Source organism: Bufo gargarizans, chromosome 6, assembly GCF_014858855.1.
Source record: "Bufo gargarizans isolate SCDJY-AF-19 chromosome 6, ASM1485885v1, whole genome shotgun sequence".
NCBI lineage: Eukaryota > Metazoa > Chordata > Amphibia > Anura > Bufonidae > Bufo > Bufo gargarizans.
In genome coordinates this window covers 102,720,167-102,736,377 of record NC_058085.1, presented here as the reverse complement: position 1 = coordinate 102,736,377, position 16,211 = coordinate 102,720,167, and the positions used below count along the sequence as shown (strand labels likewise).

General features: G+C 44.8%; 1 protein-coding gene across 1 annotated transcript in view; it reads right to left on the bottom strand.

Moving 5' to 3' along the window:
* LOC122942002 overlaps positions 1-15,423 on the bottom strand; it is a 171,591-nt gene extending 156,168 nt beyond the window's left edge. Inside the window, exon 1 of the mRNA XM_044299496.1 lies at positions 15,203-15,423. Within this exon, the coding sequence (XP_044155431.1) occupies positions 15,203-15,423 (221 nt within the window). The remainder of the gene's footprint in view (positions 1-15,202) is intronic.
* Between the last annotated feature and the right edge of the window lie 788 nt (positions 15,424-16,211).

The window sequence follows — 16,211 nt, the reverse complement described above, 5'->3', positions numbered from 1 at the left end:
CTTTTTATCACCAAGCCTATATAAAAGCCTTAACCTTTACTGTACAAATATAGAACTTGCGTATTTTGGCTTTCATCCCTACAGGTGGAGACTCCTGATATTATTAGGCGTCAGTGAACTGCTTAGAATAGTCCTTGTCAACACTGTCTCTTTATTCAATTCATTCTAATTACCGGAACGGACAAATAAAATTAATGTAAATGTGTTCTTATTGCCAATGTAAAGTAGAAGCTCGGAGAAGCTTTCAATGACTCATTGTGTCCCGTACAGCTAATTATTTAGCTACTACACCTTTCACTACTCTTACTTTTATCATATGACATCTATGATTCAGATAGGGAACTCCTGTTCTAACTATGGGAGTTGTCTGGAGAGGATCAGGGACATCTAATTATAGTGATTTAAATTGAATTTAAATAAGTACAGTGTAGCTTGTAGAATGGAGAGAGCTCCTTACCTAATTTGGTCATCGGAAGTGCTTATAAGAATATTCAAAGTGACCCGGGAATAATACAAAGCATGAAGCCACCAACAGAAATCATATTGCTCTGGACACCTCACTGTCAGAGTACGGCCACAAGGGCAGGTTTTGCAGTTTTGGAAACAAAAACCAGGAGTGAATTAAAAAAAAGAAGAGACATCATATGTGGCCTTTATAGTTTCTCTCCTTTTAAGATCCACCCCTGGTTTTCAAAAATGCATGCAGAAACCTGACCATGACCATAGTAGATGCACTTTGTGGAAGCTTAAAGGCCTCCATAGACATTAGTATTTCTCTCAAGTGTCCCTCTTTTAGAGAGACAGTCCCTAATTTTTATCACCAGGGAAATAAATGTGCTTAAAAAAAACATACTAAATTGTCCTAGAAACTGTTAGGTTTCTGTTTCTTAGACCTCAACTTATGTCATCACTAGCTGAGGGACCCGGCTTCGCACATGTATATTTCATTTTATGTTTGTGTGTGTCGTTAAAAGATATTGACAGTATCCACTATAACAGTGACATCTACAGTACCCCGCCCTCTTAACAGTGACCTCCATAGCCCTCACCCCTTAACACTGACCCCCCCACAGTGCCCCGTCTCCTTAAAATAGGACCTCCACAGCAGCCCACCCTCTTAACTTTGACCTTCGCAGCAGCCTGCCCCTTTAACAGTGAGTTCCACAGCACCCCACCCCCTTGACAGTGACCTCCACAGGGCCCCCCCTTAACAGTGACCTCTATAGCACCAGCCCCTTAACATTGACCATAGGTTATAGTCCCCTTAACTGTGACCTCCACCATTCCCGGCCCCCTTAACAGAGACCTCCACAGCGACTGCCCCTTTAACAATGACTGTCACAGTACCCCGCTCACTTTACAGTGACCTCCACTGTACCACACTGCCTTAACAGTGACCTCACAGTACCCCGCTGCCCCTTTAATAGTGGCCTCCACAGTCCCCTCCTCCCTTAACAGTGACCTCCACAGCGCCCGCCCCTTTAACAGTGACCTCGACAGTGGCCTGACCCCTTAACAGTAACATCCACAGCGACCTACCATTTAACAGTGACCTCCACAGCGGCCGCCCCTTTATTAGTGACCTCCACAGTACCCCATCTCCTTAACAGTGATTTACACAATATCCCACCCCCTTAACAGTGACTTCCACAGAGCTCCGTTCCCTTAAAATGTGACCTCCACAACACCCAGAACCCATAACAGTAAAGCCCCTTAACACTGACCTCCATAGCGGACTGTCCCCTTAACTGTGACCTCCACCATTCCCTGCCCCTTAACATTGACCTCCACAGCACCTGCCCTTTTAACAGTGACCTCCACAGCATCCTGCCCCCTTAACAGTGACCTCCACAGCGGCTCGCCCCTTTAACAGTAACCTCCACAGTAGCCGCCCCTATGTTAATGACCTCCATAGTACCCCATCTCCTTAACAGTTATTTCAACAACACCCCACCCCCTTAACTGTTACCTCCACAGCAGCCTGCCCCTAGGGTGGCCAGAGGTCTGGTTTTAGGGTGGACAGTCCGGCTTTCAGACACAGTGATGTCCTTTTGAACAGCTCACTCTCAGACAGCAGCACTGTGCTGTCTGAGTGTGAGCTGCAGGGAGAAAGTCACCCTCACTCCCACCCCTTCAGCCGACAGAAGTTGATTTTTACCTTCATTTTTCAATTCCTGCCGATTGAATAGTTGGGTGGGCGTGGCCTAACCAGGTTGAGGGAGTATATTAGAGGGACAGGGGATGTGGTTTTTAAGTCCATCTTTTGAGGGTGGCCTGAATGGCCACCCTACCTGCCCCTGAACTGTGAACTCCACAGCACTCAGTTCCCTTAACAGTGTCATCCACAGCGCCCTGCCCCTTTAAAGCTGACCCACAGCAGTGAAGAAAAATGACCTGGTTTAAAACTGTGTGTATGTGGAGACTTAGGGCCTGCGAGCTTCTATTGGCTGATGAGGGTCATGTGACCAGGCTTCTATTGGCTAATGATTTTTTTTTTTTTTATATCTCAGGAACGGTAAGTGCTAGAGAAATGAGACCCAGTCTAAAACCCTCCCGGACACCTGATGTACCTGTGTACTAAATTTCATGATTGTAAATGTGATGGTGCGGATTCCTTTAGTGGACATACATACATACACACACACATCCACTCAGCTTTATATATTAGATTTAGTGCAATTTGGACTTTAAAATGTGCATATTTGTGGATCTCTCACAATGGACAATAAGTGTCCCTCGTTTACTGTCCAAAAAGTTGGTAGACATTGTAAATCCAGGCATAACCATACAAATGGGCAGAAACAGAGACGTAACCAGGAGCAACGGAATACACTGAGAACCACAGATCTGAGGCATGGAAAACAGATCATGGAACACAGATCCAAGAACAAAAACACTGAATTTCAAGGCATGGCAAGGAACAGTATGGTTACGGTTTTACATACTGTACTGTAACGAACCAGCGTGTGCTTACCCACTGTTGCTCACCCGCTGGTTTGTTACAGACATGTATTAGCGTACTGTATTTTCTGTGGAACTGGCATTTTACCCAAGTGCCCTTCTTTTTAGAGGGACAGTCTCTAATTTTGCCACCTGGGAAATAAATGTGCATTAATAAACATACTAAATTGTCCCAGAAAATGTTAGCTTTCTGTTTCTTAGGCCTCAACTTATGTCATCATTTAGTACAATTTGGACCTTAAAATTTGTGGATCTCTCATACAATGGACAATAAGTGTCCCTCGTTGACTGTCCAAAAAGTTGGTAGCTATGCATTAGCATACTGTATTTTCTGTGGAACTGGCAGCAAACGTATAGGGGGAGCATCCAACTCTCCACTGTCAGATGATGTCAGGGAAGTGAAGGATCAGATTTTTTTCACCAGGTCCTTTTGTTCTCTGTGAAGATAATAGGTAGTACTTTCTCCTCCCTCCCAATTGAAAACACATGATTGCACATTCGCACAGAATGTGAAGGTGTATGGGGGAGTCAGGAGAGAAAGCTAATGTAATCAGCGTATGGGCACCTACAGTCCCAGCTAAGAGCTGAGCATCTGAGACTTTCAAGCCATAATGGGTGCCTAAGAGCAGTGATGGTCAGTTCGCAGTGTTCACCAGCGAATACATGCGGGCTGCCATCTTTAGTAAGGTAGACTCACCCGTCCAGCGATGCACAGGTAAGCCCTTACCTGTGCCTGTGCCGGGAGCCAGTCTGAAATCAAATGCAGTCACCGGGAGCAAGCAGTTCCGAGAACAGCCCGATGAAGGTCCCCGGCGGCTGTTCTCGGAACTGCCTGCTCCCGGTGACTGCATTTGATTTCAGACCGGCTCCCGGCACAGGGCTTACCTGTGCATCGCCGGACGGGTGAGTCTACCTTACTAAAGATGGCAGCCCGCATGTGTTCGCTGGTGAACACTGCGAACTGACCATCACTGCCTAAGAGATAGACCCTGACCACTTAGCCTGCAGTGAGGTTGTCCATCACAGATTATTACCAAACACATCTATTACTAAACCAACATGTTAAAATGTAGTTGTACCTGGAGGCATGTTTTAATAATTTATAGAATGGGGTATATTAGTCCTTGCCATACAATACAATACAATACAATATAATTAGTCCTCACAACAGTTGTCCTGTTGCCGAACCTCTTTTTGAAGAGCATCCTGTGCATCATATATTGAATTGATTGACATGAAATGCTCTATTTAAAAAAAAAAAAAATTTACAGTATTTATGAATGGTATACAGCATCTACAGCTGTATAATATACACCACAGCTGCTCCAAAACCTCTAAAATGATGGTCGTTGACTGGCTAACACAGGAAATGAAACCTTCTGCAAAAGCGATTAGCGATGGTGCTTCTGAAGGTAGAGATGATCTGCACCTATGCAGTGTCACCCATTTCTGTACAATCATCACATTCTGACATTAAAATATAATGACTATACAAATGTTATTAAGATGAAAATTTCTATTATCCATAGCATTATAGCATTACACTACAATATGAAATGTTCTACAAATAGGAAAAGTTAGGATGGATTTTACTCAGGGCCACCCTGGTAGGTATTATTGAGCTAAATTGCTAAAATTACTAGGTGTAATGGTCACTCCCCGTCTCTACTATGCTGTCAGAACATAATGTCCCAACCAGACTCCTCAAAAAGACAGCTGGAGTTGTTGCTGCTGAAAGTTGTTGTCCTGAAGGTTCATACCCATAATATGTACAGCATACGATTGCTACGTATCTACAGCCTGATCTTAAAGGGGTTAAATAGGAGACAGTGCCATATTGGTCATGGGCTGTGTCTGATATTGCAGCTCAGCCTCGTTCACTTGAATGCAGTCACAGAACCAAACACAAAATACGAGATTTGTTATTTTCCGGAGAGCAACCATGTTTTTCAAATTCATACAACTGCTTGAGGACCCCTGCTCACAGAAGTGTGCTCTGGCATTATTTTGCTCACTTAAAAAAAATGCCATAGAATAGCGATGAGCGAACCAGTAGAGATTCGTTTTGGGTCCGGTTGCCAAATTTTTGGAAAAGTTTGATTTGGACCCGAATCGATTTGGGACAAATCGAAAGTTGATCCAATTGCCCTGAAAGTTGGTATATAACCCCCAATATAGTTTCCTAGGACCAGGGGCGTTGCTAGGTTAAAACATTCGGGGCCTGGGCCCCGGATGTTTTGTCCCATGCCCCGAATGTCCTGCCTGCCTGCTAGATAGAACTGTATTGCCGGACACAGAACTGCAATACAATTGAATCTAATACACTGAAAAGAGATGAAGGACCTGTGGTGACATCACAGGTCATGTGATCAGCAAAACAGGCTGTGATAGGATGACCTGGATGATGTCACCATCATGTGACCAGTGCAGGATTGGACCGGAATGAAGAGGAGAAGGAGCCTAATGGTGATGTCTGTACATGAGAAAAGGTAAGTGAAGGGAGAGGCAGAGCAATGCTGGGAGTTGTAGTTATTTAACTGGGATGTATGTTAGGGCTGAAGGGAGGGATGTTATTGACATGGAACTGTGTGCTTGAGGTGGCTGGGGGAGGGAGAGATGTTATTTACATGGGACTGTATGTGGAAAGTGGATGGTGGGGGAGAATGACGTTTATGTACATGGGAATTAATGTTTAGGCTACGTTCACACTTGCCTTTGGGGATCCGCTTGTGAGATCCGTTTCAAGGCTCTCACAAGCAGCCCCAAATGCATCAGTTTAATCCCAATGCATTCTGAATGGATGCGGATCCATTCAGAATGCATTTGTTCAGCTCCGTACGGCCCCCCGTTCTGTTTTGGAGGCGGACCCCAAAATGCTGCAAGCAGCGTTTTTGTGTCCGCATGGCCTTGCGGAGCTAAACGGATCCGTCCTGACTTACAATGTAAGTCAATAAGAAGGGTCCCTTTGCATTGACACAAAATGGTGCAATTGTAAACGGATCCGTCCCCCATTGACTTTTAATGTAAGTCAGGACGGATCCGTATTGGGACTTAGAAATTCAAATCTAATACAAACGAATCAGTCCTGAACGGATGCATTGGTTTGTATTATATCGGTGCGGATCCGTCCTGTACAAGTACAGGACAAATCCGCACGGACACAAGTGTGAAAGTAGCCTTAAGGGGTGATGTTTACATGGGATTGTGCGTTGGAGGTGGCTGGGGAGGAGGTGATGTTATTTACATGGGACTGTATGGTGGAGGGAGGAGTATAACTGCAGGGGGCACTGCAGATCCAGGGGACATTATAGGCGGTTTTATTACTACTGGGGGCTCTATAGGAGGGTCTTATAGATCTGCCTTATTTCTACTAAGCGCACTATGGGGGCCTTATTACCACTGGGAGAACAATAGGGGGCCTTATTTCTACTGGGGACTCTGTGAGGGTATTATTAATATGGGAGGGCTCTTCTAATAATGGGGGCATTGTTGAGGAGCATTATCACGGTTGGGGCAGTGTTACTAATGAGGGCATTCTAGAAGGGAATTACTATTGGTGGGACAATGAGGAGCACTATTACTATGGGGGGCAGTAATGTTTCTTCAGGATAGTATTTGGGGGTATTGGGGCCCGGTGCAAGAGTTCAGCTTGGGCCCCCCTTCCCTCAGTGCTTTGTGTGTCTTCTTATGCGGCACAAGTGTCTATGGGCCCATTCAGGCTCCTGGCCTGGTAGCAACTGCTACCTCTGCACCCCCTATAGCTACACCCCTGGGGGGGTGGGGGCACAGCAAGCAGCAGGATAACACTGTGGGGACTCCAGTTGGGGGATAATGATAGAATGTTAGGAAGCTAAGATGTCTGTGTGTCACACTCTGCAGAGACGAGGCGGCTGAGAGAAGTTGTCCAGACCGGGTGGAGAAGATGATGAGAGAGAAGATCTACAGAGAAGATGATGACAGAGAGGAGACGTCACCTGGTGGCCCTGGATGTGACAGGTAAGTGCTGCTGTATAGCAAGTACATCAAAGTGCGGGGGAAACATATTTATTGGGGCTTGTGCCCCGGATCTTTTGAGACCCTAGCAATGCCCCCTTCCTAGGACTGATAATTTGTTATCTCTCTTCATTTATGTTTTTTGCATTTTTTCCCCTCCACCTTCCCCAAGCTCTGGATGCAATGACAGTAAATAATGTTGTAGTGACACTGAACATACATAGCTATAGGTAAAAGAACATTTAATGGTGTTAACATACAGCATGTTTAAAACACACCGCGCCGGAACATGTCTCATGTTTTTCATATTCCAAAGCTTCCTAAAATTGTCACTTATCGAGGACAGGTGATGTTTAAACACACACAGTGTTACGAGATGGAACGTGATGGTTGGCAAGTGGCATTAGTGGCATGATGCAAGCAGCAGCAGTACAAAACGTAATGCAAAATGGCATAAGTGACAGGATTTTGGCTGCAGCAGCAGCCATACAGAACATGATGGTACACCGCAGACGGTGTAAAATGAGACTTCTCTATTATCTATTAATTAACATGGGCACCCCACAAACATTGAAGTAAGACCGCTGTTTCACAAGTTAGTAGAATCAGTAGCTAACAGGTTAACTAGCAATCTGACTCTTTGGAATTATATGGATTTCTGCACAAATTGGTCATAAAATGTGATCTGATCTTCATCTAAGTCACAACATAGACAATCAGTCTGCTTAAACTAATAACACACAAAGAATTAAATGTTACCATGTTTTTATTGAACACACAATGTAAACATTCACAGTGCAGGTGGAAAAAGTATGTGAACCCCTAGACTAATGACATCTCCAAGAGCTAATTGGAGTGAGGTGTCAGCCAACTGGAGTCCAATCAATTAGATGAGATTGGAGGTGTTGGTTACAGCTGCCCTGCCCTATAAAAAACACACACCAGTTCTGGGTTTGCTTTTCACAAGAAGCATTGCCTGATGTCAATGATGCCTTGCACAAAAGAGCTCTCAGAAGACCTGCGATTAAGAATTGTTGACTTGCATAAAGCTGGAAAGGGTTATAAAAGTATCTCCAAACGCCTTGCTGTTCATCAATACATGGTAAGACAAATTGTCTATAAATGGAGAAAGTTCAGCACTGCTGCTACTCTCCCTAGGAGTAGCCGTCCTGTAAAGATAAGTGCAAGAGCACAGCGCAGACTGATCAATGAGGTGAAGAAGAATCCTAGAGTGTCAGCTAAAGACTTACAAAAGTCTCTGGCATATGCTAACATCCCTGTTAGCGAAGCTACGATACGTAAAACACTAAACAAGAATGGATTTCATGGGAGGATTCCACAGAGGAAGCAACTGCTGTCCAAAAAAAACATTGCTGCACGTTTACAGTTTGCACAAGAGCACCTGGATGTTCCACAGCAGTACTGGCAAAATATTCTGTGGACAGATAAAACCAAAGTTGAGAAACACACAACACTATGTGTGGAGAAAAGAGGCACAGCACACCAACATCAAAAGCTCATCCCAACTGTGAAGTATGGTGGTGGGGGCATCATGGTTTGGGGCTGCTTTGCTGCATCAGGGCCTGGACAGATTGCTATCATAGAAGGAAAAATGAATTCCCAAATGTATCAAGACATTTTGCAGGAGGACTTAAAGGGAACCTGTCATGTGGATATTTGATTATAATCTAACTAATTATATACAATCATTAACTACTAAAAAGTGCCTTAGATGTATTCACTTACTGGTGTGACAGATGGTTACCTCATAATATACACACAAAGATGCCGCATGCCGCATGCTAATGAGATGATTTGAGTCCAGCGTGATGTCATTGAGTCCAGCGTATATTTAATTCAGAGCTATAGCCACTCCCCTGCCCACCTGCTGCTGATTCATATGGAAAAAAACTGTCAATCAGCAGCAGGTAGGCCGGGAGAGTCAGGAGCTCATGAATATTCATGACTCATCATTATCAGCTGGAGCTTTTCAATACAAGATGTTGGCAGATTGACTGGGTCAATTAAAGAAAGTGAGCCAGCATTTTGCTAAGCGAATTAGTCACTTATTTATGTTGCCCTTAGTTAGGACAACATAAAACTGGTGACAGGTTCCCTTAAGGCCATCTGTCCACCAGCTGAAGCTCAACAGAAGATGGGTGTCGCAACAGGACAACGACCCAAAGCATAGAAGTAAATCAACAACAGAATGGCTTAAACAGAAGAAAATACGCCTTCTGGAGTGACCCAGTCAGAGTCCTGACCGCAACCCGATTGAGATGCTGTGGCATGACCTTCAGAAAGCCATTCACACCAGACATCCCAAGAATATTGCTGAACTGAAACAGTTCTGTAAAGAGGAATGGTCAAGAATTACTCCTGACCATTGTGCACGTCTGATCTGCAACTACAGGAAACGTTTGGTTGAAGTTATTGCTGCCAAAGGAGGTTCAACCAGTTATTAAATCCAAGGGTTCACATACTTTTCCCACCTGCACTGTGAATGTTTACATGGTGTGTTCAATAATAACATGGTAACATTTAATTCTTTGTGTGTTATTAGTTTAAGCAGACTGTGATTGTCTATTGTTGTGACTTAGATGAAGATCAGATCACATTTTATGACCAATTTGTGCAGAAATCCATATCATTCCAAAGGGTTCACATACTTTTTCTTGCAACTGTATGTGGAAACAGAGTACTTTGTATTAAGGTTGCTCTCCCTGATGAAGAACAGCGTCTGTTCGAAACGCGTTGGAGAAGACACCCTTGGCACCTGTGGTCACTGACGACCGCGGTAGTGACGTCACTCGCTGCTCCTAGTGAGCGCAAAACTTTGTCCAACTCCTACCTGCTTCAGCATCGCGCCACCGGCCGGGGCTCGAAGCAGCACGCCAAACTATACGGAACATTGACTGGTTTACATCCCGGACTCCAGCATCGGTGATTCGGTGATCGACATCAGTATAATCGCCAATCCCTGACTCTAGGAAGGCGCACCACCGCATCTAGCATCAGAGCATTGAACAGAAGTCTACATTACAGGTACACTGTTCAGGCTAGAGAGATACTTGTGGAGTGGTGTATATCTATGTGCCACATTGCAAATAACATAAGCCTCCACTGTGCCATTCCCCCATTAAATATTAAAGCACCTATAGTCCCAGAGCGCAGTATCATTATTATTTATAACAATGTATGTGGAAACAGTAGACGGTGTAAAATGAGACCTCTTTTTCACTCTATAGTAGAATCTTGGACCACAGCACTGCATGCAATCATTGACCTGTAAGGCTTCACACTTCAGTTAATCCCAGCAGTTGCTGTATGGAGAGCCAAAATCAGGAGCCAATCCTACTTGCAGATAACGTTTCATGGAAAGATCTGCAACTGTTCTGTGCTTTGGACCTGTAACTGGCCAAATAAGTGAAGTGTGAACTGAGCCTAATAGTGACGCACGCTGATGTATTCATCCATATACTGTATGTCCCCTGCCTGTCACACTGTCACATGCTATGCATGTTGCTGCAATACATAGTGATCTACACCATGATGTACACTCTCCCTGCAGACCGGGATATAGCTGATTTAACACGCCTCCTGACAAATTCATTCGGAACTAAGCAATTTTTTGGGAAAAATTTAGCGAAGTGTCCAAATCAAATTTTTTTAAACTATCTTTACCATGACACGTGGGCTCTACATCTAGAGAAGAGAACTTTCCCTATCATCATAGACAAGGATTCTTTACTGTCAGAGACTTTGGAAATCTCTGCCACAAGATGTTGTGATGGTAGATTCATTGCACAAGTTCTAGAATGGCCTGGATGCTTTTCTTGAAAGATTATAGGGGTTGGCCACTTTGTTAGCACTTGTTACAACTGTAAAGAAAGTAGGTAGATATTACACTTACTAATATATCTTCTTAAGCAGATCTGTCTGGTTTTCCTGCTATTGGCAGCCACGCCCCCTCCTGTCCTGCTCTCACCACGCCCCCTCCCGTCCTGCTCTCACCACGCCCCCTCCCGTCCTGCTCTCACCATGCCCCCTCAGTCCTGCTCTCACCACGCCCCCTCAGTCCTGCTCTCACCACGCCCCCTCCTGTCCTGCTCTCACCACGCCCCCTCCCGCCCTGCTCTCACCACGCCCCCTCCCGTCCTGCTCTCACCACGCCCCCTCAGTCCTGCTCTCACCACGCCCCCTCCTGTCCTGCTCTCACCACGCCCCCTCCTGGCCATTGTCACGCCCCCCCCTTTTTTTTAAGGCACTGTTAAAAAGTCGCAAACACATAGTTTGCAACTTTTTAACGCCACATTTCAGAAAAACAAAGGGAAATGATAAATCTCCCCTTCTATTCATGGCTTACATCCAGTGGCACAGCTAGAAATTGCTAGGCCCCACAGCAAGTTTATGAACAGGGTAACTCCCCCAGCAACAAATGTGTGATACATCAGCGTCACATTCCTGTGTGGGACGGGTAGTGACCTCTCTTTACTGATGGGACTGGGGCGTTCTTCCTATTACTATGTCTGTAGTTATTCACTGATGACTATTGATAATGTCGGAGGGGCTCTTGTCTCCACGGGAACACAGGTGGGCGGGGATGTCATGTGACTGCTCCTCTGAAGATACTTGCTGCAGTGCATGCTGGGATTTTTACTTTCACTTTACAGCTGCTCCGCCCACACAGCCGGACTGAGGAAGCTCCTCCAGGGAAGTGTGCCATGGTGAACAGGTTGGAAAAATGACATATAGCCGGTACATTTCACATGATATAAATACTTCATGGTTTGGGCTATTGTCTGGGGCACTTTGGCTTTTTGGGGACAACCCCTTTAACAATATCACAAGTTATAGGTACTAGATTTCTGGAGATGGGACATTGAGCCACTGCACAAGCTCAGAGAATCCCGGATGCCTTCCTTTAAAGTAAAAATTTCACATGCTATGGGCACTAGATTTCTGGAGAAGGGACGTTTATCCAGGGATTTATTTTGATTGCCTTAATTGGACCCAGGGAAGGAATATTTTCTCTTAATATAAAATAATTGGGGTCCATCTTAAAGGGGGTTTTGCTTTCCTCCAAGTCAACACAGCTGGTTTACAGATGGGACTTGATGGAGCTGTGTCTAGTGTAAAGGTGGATTTAGACAGGCAGATATGCAGGCACTCCTTCCCGACAGTCAGCTGCTCGCTCAATTTACATGCAGCCATCACCTCCACAGTATGAGGACGAGCGGCGGTTATTTTGATCGCTGTCCACATACAGCTGCATTGTTTCAGGGCGGCAGATTGCTGTTTAGACAGCAAGATCTGCTGCCAAAAATGATAATTAAGGTGCTTACCCGAACGACAGTTTCACCCAATGAACAAGCGTTTCACTCGTTCATCGGGTGATCTGCTGCACCTTTAGACAGGGCAGATTGTCTAAAATTAGAGTTTGCAGCAATGTTCATTGTGTATTGTGTATAATCTGCCGGATTATCTACTCGTTAGTATTAGTTACTATGTCTATTAATTATCTCTCCCGACACAGATTTCATTGGGATGATGTTACCTTTTGGTGCCCAGGTAAACACTGTGCGTGACTGACATCGTTACTAGGCTACACAACACTATTACATTGCAAACAAATACATTTCCTAACAGCAAGAAGGATTTTAATATTTCATTAAAGAAGCTATTTGTACGGATGTTTTAAAACTCAGTAATCTGATAACAGACTGAGATTACATGAAGATGTTTCCTCTGTCCTCTCCCTTTCCAGATCCGCTCTGCATTTTCCTGACATCGTGCAGCCCTTCCTCTAATTAAATTGTTTGATCTAAATTGTTGCCTGAGAGTCATTTGTCCTAATTCTCTTTGTTTTCCTTTTAATTTTGCTTGAAGAACAAGTATAAACTTTGAAAAAGTACACAGCCGAGTCACATTATTATGACCACCGGCTAATATCCAGAATAGAAATAAGAGAATCCAAGTCAAACGAATTGACTTCGATCCGAATTTTAGGAAAAAGTAGATTCTCCACAAAACCAAATTTCTTCAGGACCTTGTGGTAACAAATTTATTTTTCCTGATTGAAGAATCCGCTCAAAATCTTGCACACGGTGACGTGAGACCTCACCACGTCACCTCACTGGTCGGACGCAGTGACGTCATCACATGCCTCCCACATTGATTAGTGGGCCCAGAAAATGCCACAAAAATATTCCCCAGACCATAATGCTGCCCAGGATTGGACTGGGAACTTAAAAGTGGCCCTGGAAATTAAACTAAAAGTGGTTCCATCTTTTATGCACTTATACAGCACTACTATATTTAGCAGCACTTCACAGACATTACCATCGGGCTGTCCCCAATGGGGCTCACAATCTAAGTTTCCTATCATTATGTCTTTCGGAGTGTGGGAGAAAACCTACACAAACACAGGGAGAACATACAAACTCCATATTGCAAGGCAACAGTGTCAACCACTGAGCCACCATGCTACCCCATTCTAGGCACATCCAAATTGACAGAGGGTGGGGCAACTCAAGTAGGCAGCGCCAGCATAAGTAGATGGGGCCAACAGAAATAGAGGTCAGTAATACCATAGTGCAACACACTACCCCAGAAGCTATCCTTCTGTGGTGGCCTCAATAGCTGTCATGTTCTGTGTTCCTCCTCCAATTGTCTTGAATTAAGATATGGAACAGGAGGTTTAGGTGGTGAGATGCAACCACAGAACCAATTCAGCCCTACTTTCAGCATGCTGCATGGACTTTGCCTAGTAATGACCCCTATAGTGCCCCAGTAGTATGCTCCCCAAATGGCCAAGGAAAAAAGAAAAAAAGAAAATACCCGAGATCTGTTCCAAGTCACTGCCTCAGGTGTAGGCAACAGGCCTCTTCTAGACTGCGGCCTGAGACGCCTGTATCCCTGCACCATTTGTACACAGCCTCATATAGTGGCCTGTGGCCTATGAGGATGAACAGAGGGGCAAAGAGACATGGGCTCCCAAGCCCAGCTGCACTATCCAACTGTATCACCGTCCTGAGGACAGCGATACAATTGAATGCAGGAGGGCATCTGCGGCTAATAGCCAGATACATAAGTACCTAATTCTCCCCACATTAATTACTGCTGAGAGCATCAGATGATACATACCCAGGCAGTGGCACTGGAGAGGGCTTGGGAGGGCTTCCTTCATGAGCTACAAGCTGCTGATGTCAAAAGTAAGAAGTGGTCATAATAATGTGAGTCAACTGTATATATAGAAATAGACCATAGGCTACTATTGATGGACATAGAGTGACAGGAACCAAAACTAAAAGAAAACTTCTTTTAAATCTTAAGTATAGGGTCTAAAGCCACTCATACAGTGACTATTTGGTCAGTGTTTGTGCTCATTCAGATGACTATAGGTGTTTTACAGTCTGCAAATTGCGGATATGCAAAACACGGATACCAGCCATGTGGGTTCCACAGTTTACAGAACGTACATGGGCAACCCTATGATAGAAATGTATATTCTTGTCTGCAACTATGGGGCTGCGGAACGGAAGTGTGGATGCAGACAGTACACGGTGTGCTGTCTGCATTTTTTGCGGCCCTATTGAACGGAATGGGTCCGCATCCGTTCCACAATTTTGCGGGCACATAAATACGGTGATCTGAATGAGCCCTTTTGCTTCAGTATTTGTAAGCCAAATGTGGGTCCAAAACACAGAGGAGACATAAATCTTTCCATCGTACAATTTTGTACCATTTTTAAGTAGATTTCACTCCTGGTTTTGACTTACAAATATTGGTACAAAATACTGACCATGTGAAAGTGGCCTTAGGGTGTGTTGACGTCTGCGTGGGAGGCTCCATTAGAAGTCTCTGTTGCAGATTCCATCATGTTGAACAGGAAGTTGTCACAGGGCACTGGCTTCGCACTCCTTCCCTTCGGTGCCACCGGAGCCCTGCGATAACTTCGGAGCAAGGACATGCGCTGCGTCCTCGTCTTCAGGGCAACGGGGGCAAGGAGGACCTGGCCACGCACGCCTCCTTAGCATGGTCGGCGTCCTCCGCTCCTGTAAGTTCGGCGAAAAGTCTGAGCGCCGAACTGGGCACTCGGCGCTCAGCAGGATGCAGGGGTATGAGTCATGTGATGCTGGCCACGTCACATGACTCCCTCTCTCCCCTATTTAACAGGCAGCCTGCTGGCCACAGGTTGCCTGTGATTAAAGTCCTATACCGTGTGTATACTCCGTTGGCAATTTACTTTGTATCTCGGCTTGTTACTTGACTTCGTCTCTTGCTTGCTCCTTTTGTACTTTGCATCTCCTGGTATTTGACTTCTGCTTGACTTTGTCTTATCCTCGCTTGCTCCCTGTGTCCTACTTGTTTCTCCTGGTTATTGACTCTCATATTGTACATTGACGCTGATTCTGCTTTTTCCCTGGTACCGCCTTGACTTCCTGGTTTTGACCTTGCTAGTTCCATCTCTCTTTGTTTGTCCCTCCGCACTTACGCAGGTTAGGGATCGCCACCGAGTTGCGCCATTGCCTAGGACGGGTAAGCGCAAGTAGGCAGGGACAAAGGAGTGGGTGGAGTCAGTTTGCACCTTCCCTATTCCCCTTCTCGGGACAGAAGTGCAGTATGCATCGCTATCCTTCCTGTCAAAGTGATGAATCCCATGGTAAGTCAATGGGGTCTTTCACACATTGTTAGTATCTGTTGGGTGACTAATTTGAACAGAGCCTTAGACATACGTAATTTGTAAAATTCACCTTATATTAGATAGTTAGTCCAATATAGTACACGCAGAAAGGTCATTTTAAAACATCGTAGAAAGAAGGGTCAATAAATGGCCTCAGGCAGTTCACAACATATTGTATATGCAGTCATCTGGAGCAGGAATGGTCTATATTACCACATTAAATTCTATCTGAGCTAAGGGGCACATCAACTGTATAAGTACTTAGTCTCTACAATGGTCCATGTACCGTTATGATGAACACTGTCCATATGCTTTGTTAGTTTCTATGGATGTAATACATTGGGCTGCCCACCCAGGACCCCCTTCTATAAACCAGATTAGAGATTCCACAAGTAAGAACAGCTCTCACTCTGGCATGCTTGAAAATAATTTCAATGCGTGCTACTACAGGGGCTGTCATTTTGTCATAAAAGCAGAGACTTAGATTATGTACTCCATGTCAGGGAATATTCTAGACCCCAAGAAAATATCTCTTGAGAGTTCTCTCCACGGGTATCAAGAACATGCATAT